Here is a 9,824-nt window from a genome sequence, read left to right as displayed (position 1 = left end):
CGGGGATAATTGAAGAACGTTGATATTACCGATGGTTTTGACTGTTCCGTAAATAAATTAATGAAGCTATAACTGTGATAAAATGGATATGAAAGATAAAACAGGAATTATCATATGAGTTAAATTAGAAAATATTTTACCTATAAAAAAATATTTTATAATTTCTTTAAATTTGTTTATTTAGTTAATAATTATATAAAAATGTATACACTAACATATTAAATAAAATTATATATGTATTGTATAATGATTATAAAGGTAATAAATTGTTATTTTGATGTCAAAAATATGTGACATTTATAAAAAAAAAAGATTCTATTACTTTCTCCTTGCTGCACTTGTACTCCTTTTATATACTCTGTCAATATATTATAATATATTACTTTGTCACTCTGTTGCTATATTCTATCTACTTTATTTTGTCACAATTACAATAATGTTATTAATGATTTTATGACTTTTTAATTATTTTTTTATCCTATTATTTTTTTGTAGATAAGTGAAATTATATAATAGGAAAAATATACGTATAAATATATTTTATATATAATTATATACAATTATATACAATTATATGTATATATATATAAATATATATGTGTGTGTGTGTGTGTGTGTGTGTGTGTGTGTGTGTGTGTGTGTGTGTGTGTTCTCATTTATATATAAACAATTAATTTTTTGCTGGAAAAGTAATAAGTTAAAACATTAAATTATTATTTTTCTAAAGCTTAATGGAAACAGTATTATTAATTATTACTTATTATTACTTATTATAGAACAGTATAATTAATTATTACTTATTATTAGTTGGCCGAATCAGTGATCGGTCTTGCCTTATAACTTAACAAATACTTAACAAAAAGTAACTTTATTATCCCAAACAGCACAAAGCCGACTATTAATCGACTATAAGTCGGCAGAAAAAGTCTAAAGTCGACTTTAAAGTTAGATTCAATGTCAACTTATAGTCGACTAATAATCGACAAATGTCCCGACTATAGTCGGCTATAAGTCAGCCATATCAGTCAACTTAAAGTCGACTTTATGACAACTATAAGTCGACATATTTTGCTTGGTTATGGCGACGAGGTTGACTTTTGGCCGACAATAAGTCGAGCTTTCAGATTATTTAATATAGATTATGGTGATTACGCCGACTTTTAGTCGACAATAAATAGACATTCTTTATAAAGCTTTATTTATATTTATTTTTGTCTATTTAATATATATTTATTAACTATTAACATTAGAAATATAAACTTTTAAATAAAATTTATAATATAAAAAACATTTTTATATATAAAAAAACCTATTTCTGTAGTATTCGCAATCTGTCACCAGATCGTCGCAACCACTCTTGCATACATCTCTCTACTTCAGTTACCGTGATATTTGAATCTTTCTTTAAAACAATGGCTACAAACGAAGTAATAATATAATCGATATAAATATAACTGCATTTCGATATACGTATCCTGAACTATATTTAAATATTTAAATATATTTCAGGACACGTATATTATAGATTTTCAATATGTGATTCGGAATAATCACATAATCAGATATGTTTTGATTTAAATTTGAAACAAATTTCGATATGAAAATTTTGTACGATTATTTTTTTAATTATTATTTTAACGTTAACTAATTATGGCACGAGTCCAGCAAATAGATACAAGCGACGCAACTTAATCAGATCGAATACAAGATTACAAGGAACGGTTGTTCTTTTTTTCTTATGGAGGAAATTTTTAAGAAGCAAAATCTCTTCAAGCACATCTTGGCCGAGAAAGTATCATAATTTATGAGAGGAATTTGGAAAAGTCTATGTAAACATAATTATTTAAAAAAAAAACTATGTGTCTTCAGATTATGTTTTTGACAGAAACAGAACAAAGACATAGACAATGACAATGACAGATAGATACAAAATGAGTGAGCGAATAAACGAGTAATCCAGTGAGTAAATGAATGATTGAGCGAATAAGCGAGTGACAAAATGAACGAGTGTAAAAATAAATGAATGAGCAAGTAAGAATATCTCTGTCTATCTTCTAGACGTGTCGTAATTTATTAACGTGATCTATTAATAATTAAAAAAGTAATCGTACAAAATTGATATACCAATTATTGTATCAGCTAATTTTGATTTTCTGAATGCTGATTTATTCTTCTTTTGCCGTCCATGAGTATGCCTGTGCAAGTTCATATCCAAAAATTTGAAACATTATATTCCTTACAAGTTTTGGTACAGTTTCTCCACCCAATTGTGACATTTTTACCATCTGTAACAAATGTATATTTAAATGTTTTAAATGTGTATGTGCGCATTTATTATTCATTATTATTTATTGCATAATTTGCTTAATTTATATATTTTTTAAATAATCTTGATACTTTTAATTATTTTTAATAAATTTTCACTATGATTATTATATTAATAAAAACATAAATTTAATTACATTTTTATGATAATTACATTCATTTATTTAAGAATGGATATGTTCCTAATTGAAATTTTTGCTAAAACTGACGTATGACGTATATGTACATACTTAAATCAATAATTAATAGTAATTATTATAATTAATAAAATATAATATTACTTTTATACATTTAGATGACTGAATATAATTTACTTAATTTTTATTAATGTAATTAATTAAAGCCATCAAGCCATAAAATCACTGTTGCTGTAAGCTTTTTAATTTATAAAGAATAAAATACTTACAAATAGTCGTCGAACATTCGCATCTTCTAATCTATTGTTGAAATTATCTATTTGCTGTACTGTACTGAGAGAGAAATTCGGTAAAAGAGAGAAGTCGACTTCTTGTATTTCATTTCGTTCATTTCCATTTTCTAGGAAATGAATAATTTTGTTCAGCTTACGCTCAATTGTCGCAAATTTTGTATAATATCCTCGACGACATTTTTCTGAACAATAAAAACAAGAAGCAAACAATTAAAAATACGATAAAATTGAAAATGTACAATAGAAATTAATTATTGAAATTAATTTAATTATTGATTTTATTTAATTATTGAGTTTGTGAATTATTAGATCTATTAGTAATCAATAAGTAAAACCAAACTTACCACAACAAATTGTGTGCTCCAATTCTATTGATTCCTTGTCCATATTATTTTCCTTATCTTCATTATTTTGTATAATATCAAACAATGGTTGATATACAAAATGATTCGATTTACTTGTAGAAGGACGGAATGTTATATCTGATAATATTCTTGGTCGAGCTGAATCTCCTAAAAAATTGCAAAAAACATAGAGTGGGATAGCTCACATTGCTGATTGGTTAATTTAATATATTAAATTAACCAATCATATAATATATATATATATATATATATATATATATATATATATATACATACAGGATGTCCCATGATAAAGCTACGAGCTGCATTGTAGGTGTAGAAGAGATCAAGGGGAAATATATTATTTTAATATATTTTGATATATATATATATATATATATATATATATATACACACACACACACATATACATATACATGTGTGTGTGTGTGTGTGTGTGTGTGTGTGTGTGTATCAAAATATATTATTTTAATAAATTAATGAGTAAGAGATTAATGAGTAATAGAAAAAGACATCGCCCAATATAAATAAATGTGTGCTATATGCGCATTATATGTTTAGAAGACTCTCCCTAAATATGTTTATATTAACATTAGTCAATAAGTATATGGCATTACAGGAGTGGAAAATTATTTTCAAACATACCATGTAACGTCACTAAAGCTGTTTTATCTTTTTTTGGTTCAACTATGTCGTCAACTGCTTACGGCATTACTGAAAAACAATATAAATAGAAATAAGGTTTGTTATTTATAAATATTTACATTTATTACTAAATTTATGTATTAATAGTAATATATATAGTAATGATTTCAAATACCTCTTACAGTTCCTTGTTTTTCTTGTTTATCATCGAGCTTATTGTCTATTTTGTTTATCATCACTGGTTGTTGTATTTCTGAAAAGCAAAATAAAAAATATGTCTTTATATTTAATTTTCTAAATAGATTTTTACATTTTTATTTCATAAAACGAAAAAGATATCTCTACATTTGCTTTTAATATCCTGGTAAACAATTTACGAATAGAAATTAATATCGAAGAATATAAGAAAACAAAATCTTAGTATAGCCTCTGATTTAAGGGGATGCTAAACTGACGAGCGAACTCCGATGAAAACATATGCACACATATGCACATCTACACATACATAGATACATTTATGTATACATACATACACTTATGCATACATTTCTGTACACACATGATATACATATACATATGAACGAATTTTTGTATAATCTTCCTATTCGTAATAAGTGTCTAAGCTTAATTCTAAGAACTCAACATTGCTTCTTCATGTAACTTTCTAGTCTAGTAATATCAGTTTTGTAGATACAGGCTGTAAAGGTTTCACATAAAGCAAATATTTGCGCGATTTGACAGCTTTGGATGCCATTTTAAAGTACCTAATGGTAAAAAAGATCTAAATTATAAAAGTTTTTCTCGTTTCTGATATAAAATCCACCAGACAAACACATATTAATGCATAAACTTTAATTCTGGAGAAGCATTTCCAAATCTATAAGATTAATAAAAAATGGGAGCGATACAAAAATTATCGCATTCTGTCGGTAATATAGACAAGTTTAGCATCCCCTTAAGAAGTAATGACATATTGTCAGGATCAGATAGTTATGTATCCAGACATTAATCTCAAAACATTATTAAATGAAATTATTGATGCTTCTAATTAACATAATGAGGATAGTGTCTGGTAGAAAGTAAAAATAAAAGTGTATGTCATATTCATGAATGTTCATGGTAAAACGTTTATAAAGAAAAAAAATGTTCGAGCAAATATTTCATGATAAAAAGAACTTACCTTTGGACAGAGAAGAACAAAAGGACAGCAAAGAAAGTCACAATCCTTCGATCTAAAAAAGATAACAAAAAAGTTAACAAAAAAATAATAAAAGAGATAATACTCTTTTGTTAATAATATTGCTTCTATAATTTTTATAGCATAACTTCAAATTTTGAAAGGCATTCATTTTTTAAGAAACTAGCAAACATCCGGAAAAATATTTTTAAAATTGTAGTTTTAGTAACATTTTAATAAATTTATTTTATAATTTCTATTAATTATATCAATAAAAAAGAGGATTATTTTGGATTTTATATCGCTGATCACATCGAGTGTTGCGTTGCCATATAACCTAATGCCAGATAGAAATCGAACAAACTCAACTAAAAAAGAATTACACTAGGGCTTCATGATGCATTCAATTTAACGCTTGCAATATTAACTTAGCGTCAGATATAAATATCAAATTAGAATTCTTATAATTTAATAACGCATCTGTATAATTAAGAATGATAAATAATATAATAATAATTATATTATTATCGATAATTTGACAATATTAGTCGACTAAAAGTCTAACATAAAAAGTTGACTTTAATATTCTTGGAAATAATTGACTTTAAGTCGACTTATTGTAAGACAAGTAAAGTTGACACAAATTATTACAGAAATAGTCGGCTAAATGTCGACTTTACAAGTCAACTTCAAGGCGACTAAAAAAAGTCGACAATTAGTCGACAAACAATCATTTGTGCTGTATGGGATAGTGTTTTGGAAAGCTCCCGAGATAAGCTCTCGAGACAAGAATATGTAATAAAAAAATAGAGGTTTCCATTTAAAAAAACATTAATGATCTTGACTTGATTTTGACAAGGTCACTCAAAGTCAAGTCCACATTTCCATCATGTATCCCCCTTCAAGCCATGCAACTTTCGTTCGAAACATTTTTCAATAAAATCATCGATTCGCGAGATAATCGACCATATAACTTAAAATGAAACACTTTGTATACACACACATATATATATATATATATATATATATATATCAATATACTATTGTATAATTGAAACAAAGATCTTGATTATTAAAACAAAAACATAACATAGTTGTTGATTTTTTAGGATACTGTTGAATCATTGATTCAATTAACACCTCTTTAATGTGGCAAAATATTTCTGAAATCGATAGTTTTGTAATTTTATAACATAAAAAATGTATTAAAATAAAAAGTTAAAGAATTAATAATAAAGTGTTCCTAAAAAATGTATTAATATTTAAAAAAATATATCCAAAGTCTATTTTCTATCTATTAATAAATTATATAATATCTTATATGTTAAATAAAAATTTTTTAACTAATTTTTCTTCGTATTATTTCTTCTTAATAGTATTTTTTAACAGCTTGAAGCGTCACGATAGCTAATCAACTTACGGTTATCCGTAAGAGCATAAAACTGGCACGATGCTTTTCGCTTCTAATGACATCAATCATTATCGATAGTTACGTACGGAATATGGCTTGAGAAATTAAATGAGATTAGATGAGATAATTTGTTACAAAACAGATGTTCTAAAACATTAAATTCTTTTTCAAAAATCTTCTTTTCTTCTTTTCTTCCTTTCTCCTTTTTTTTATTGTTGTTTTCTTTTAAATAATTGAGCGTAAATTAATTGAGAAAATTTAACGAAGATTTAATAATACATATTTACAGTAACTTTAAACTGGAAATTTAAGGACTATTTTTATTTATAATTATGAGATTATCCTAGATCGCATTTAAAAATAATACAAAAAGTTTTGCAGTGGTTTAGAAACTTGAGTTTAAAATTACTTAAATATAAAATAAAAATGTGTTTCAATCAAAATATAATTAAGAAATAATGATAAAAATTACGACTTTTTTTATATAAGTACTTTAAGAATTCAAAAGATTTATGTACTTTTATCGTGACGCGAAAATTAGTTATTCTGCTAATTTAAATTTTTATTAATCTGAGAATAGTCACCTGGGATATTTTCTACATCCCATTGCCAAAAAATGAAATTACATCACACTTACTTAATGTCCTTTTTCCGTTTGTTTATTATCTTGGTTTTTCCTTACTTTTTTCAAAAAATGTTGATTAAACCTATATCCATAATATCCTTAGATATTAATAAGTTACAGAACAATCAATAATTACAATAGGTAATGAATAACGACTTTTAATTGGCGTGTAAAAAACATCCCAGGTGACCGTTTACGCAAAAAAATGAGATGACTATCCTCGGGTTAAGAGTACAAACAAAAGAGTAGTGATACAAATTAAATAAAGTTTTTCTCTACAGAACAACTAATTTCTGCATAAAAAGTTTGCATAAAAAATCTTGAATAGTTATATAAAAAAAATTGAGATTTTCGTTATTATTTCTTAATTACATTTCGATTAGAGCACGCTTCTACTTATCTATTTAATTTTTGATTTAGGTTGTAAATCTTCCTAAATTTCTTGTGTTATTTTGAAATGCGATTAGATAAATCTATAAATTTTTCATAATGTTTTTATTGTGAATGTAAGAATTAGAAAAATAAATGTAATACATCCTTAACGGAATCAATGTACTACTACATTTAAGTTTTTATATATTTTTAAATAAAAATCCTGGTTTTTTTTCCTCAGGATAGTTTAATTTTTGTAAAATAATGATAATTTTTAACAATTTAAGAGTTTCTCATTCAAGTATTCAAAGTCCAATGTATATTTTCGCTTATATTAAATAAAAAAAAACGTAATACATCAAATTCATTATTTTATATGTGTTGTGCAACAATCTCGTCGACATTGTAATTATTATTAACTAAAACATAGTAAACTTTTAATTTACTTCGAATTTTTAAGAAAATAACAAAATATATATTACGCAATCGTATTAAGAAAATAATTTTATATGTATTATTATTTATTATATTGTTTATTTATATTGTTAATTTTTATACATAAAGTTATATACTACCTTATTGTAATAAATATTATATGTAAAATATAATAATCATATATAAGGATTTTCGTTTCGTATTATCAATTCTGCAATTCATTCATATTATTAATACTGTTTATTACCGTTTTTTTTTTCAATACGCTATATGTCAACAATAGCGAGTGGTAACCGAAAACGTAGGAGACACCGAACATCATACAGCGCATCGAGGATGAGAGAGTACGATAGTATCTCTATCCTCTTCTCGCAGCACGTCAAGCGCGAGAGAGTACGATAGTATCTCTATTCTCCTCGCGCAGCGCTTCGAGTGTGAGAGAATAAGTAGTCCTATTTTTTTCTACTGTCCGAAGGTAGTCGAAACTGACACTATGCAACGTACATGAATTAGGCTCACGGTTCTGTGTATGCTGACACATACATCGAAGTTCATTGATGGCCCATGTTCGTGTACTCTGCACGGCGTAACGCTGCGTAATGTTATGTGCCGCAATTCGGTATTTAAAAACTATTATTTTTTGTTCCCCTTTATCGAACGAATTTTAAGTGTCACGTTATTTAAGTAATTCAGGACATTTCTCTTTTTTTTTCTTTCTTCCCGACACACTTTCACTTTAGTCCTGTCCAAACAACTCATAACACATCATCACATTTTCCAAAATTCTCACGTAGTTTTCCTCTTTTAGAAAACCGTCCCAACCGTTATATTCTTGCATCAAAACGCGTCGCGTTATTGGTTATTACGTTAGCAAAATACCGCCTACCTCGTCTTGGACGAAGATCCTTCTTGAACACGAAGTTCAGTTCTCATCAAAAACTCGAAGGAAAAACATCACAATCTCGTCAAGTGTATCGTGTGCGAGAAATAAAATTCAACCTTACAACAATCCTATGAATTTTCTGAATTCTTAATTCCTTTACACATTACGTCGCGACTCGCACGTAACAGTAAACACGATGGCCCGCCAAGCTAGCCGAGTCAGGCATTAGCTTCGAGTGGTAGAAACGGATATACGATCTGTTCTGTTTTCTCTCTCGAACTTATAACAAAATTAGCAATATGAAGTTGGACCTTAAGTTGCCGAATTGACGATATGCGACATTATTATCAATCTATTTTCAAAACTTTTACATATTTCTGTAAAATTATTATAATATATATTTTGTATTGGATTTTATATTTACAAATATATAAATATAAAAATCCGCTGAATGTTTATTTTCAATTAATTATTTAATTTAAAGTAATTAGCCAAGTAGCAAGATGACGCCATTATGATGATGATTTAAGGTCATTTTTCGTCATTCTACGTCAGTATACCAAATAATGATGTAAAATAAACATAACATTTGTCATGAAATATTATCGTCATAAATTCATTATTTTCTTCTTATTTTTAAGTCATTTTTAATAAATAAATGAAATAACATTATTATTTACTATCTTTCTTAATTAATTATAATATATAAATATTTCTCATATTTAACATACAATTATTAACAAATAATTAAATAAACAAATAAATAAAATATATACAACAATTTATAAACAATTTTTATAAAAACAATGATTCTTATTAAAAATAATATAAATTCACGGCTCTATATATGTAATTAAATTATCTACAAAAATTACATATGCAATCGAGATTTTAAAATTGAGACTATTTATACAACATAGTAACATTCATTAACCAGATCTATCATATTTTATGTCAAGATCCCATATTCACTTATATCATCATTTTAGTAGCAGATTTCATCCCATATGCAAAGTAAGCAGCATCGAGCAGGGTCCCAAGTAAGGATGGGTGGGCCGTTTTAGAAACATGCGGCGATAGAAGATAAAAGATGTTTTTTCACTTTCACTTTTTTTCATTTTTTCATTTTTTTTACTTATTTTTCGTAAAGGTATCA

General features: G+C 26.3%; 1 protein-coding gene across 9 annotated transcripts in view; it reads right to left on the bottom strand.

Annotated features, from left to right (window-relative positions):
* Positions 1 to 261: 261 nt before the first annotated feature.
* Positions 262 to 9,824, bottom strand: part of LOC148936939 (uncharacterized) — a 27,907-nt gene continuing 18,344 nt past the window's right edge. For 4 of the 9 annotated variants that reach the window (XM_089075756.1, XM_089075750.1, XM_089075752.1 and 1 more), the window contains 6 exons: positions 4,946 to 4,997; positions 3,941 to 4,018; positions 3,766 to 3,834; positions 3,100 to 3,267; positions 2,732 to 2,937; positions 262 to 2,285 (listed from right to left, as the gene is read on the bottom strand). In XM_089075756.1, coding sequence (XP_088931882.1) covers positions 2,166 to 2,285; positions 2,732 to 2,937; positions 3,100 to 3,142 — 369 coding nt within the window. In that variant the 5' untranslated portion in view covers positions 3,143 to 3,267; positions 3,766 to 3,834; positions 3,941 to 4,018; positions 4,946 to 4,997 and the 3' untranslated portion in view covers positions 262 to 2,165. Of the gene's footprint in view, positions 2,286 to 2,731; positions 2,938 to 3,099; positions 3,268 to 3,396; positions 3,423 to 3,765; positions 3,835 to 3,940; positions 4,019 to 4,110; positions 4,255 to 4,945; positions 4,998 to 8,671 lie in introns of those variants that run through there. The other 5 variants (XR_016138957.1, XM_089075751.1, XM_089075753.1 and 2 more) reach the window with 5 other exon arrangements.

This window comes from Pogonomyrmex barbatus, unplaced genomic scaffold (assembly GCF_055798465.1).
Source record: "Pogonomyrmex barbatus isolate J1 unplaced genomic scaffold, ASM5579846v1 scaffold19, whole genome shotgun sequence".
Classification (NCBI taxonomy): Eukaryota; Metazoa; Arthropoda; class Insecta; order Hymenoptera; family Formicidae; genus Pogonomyrmex; species Pogonomyrmex barbatus.
This window is presented reverse-complemented; position numbering and strand designations above follow the sequence as displayed.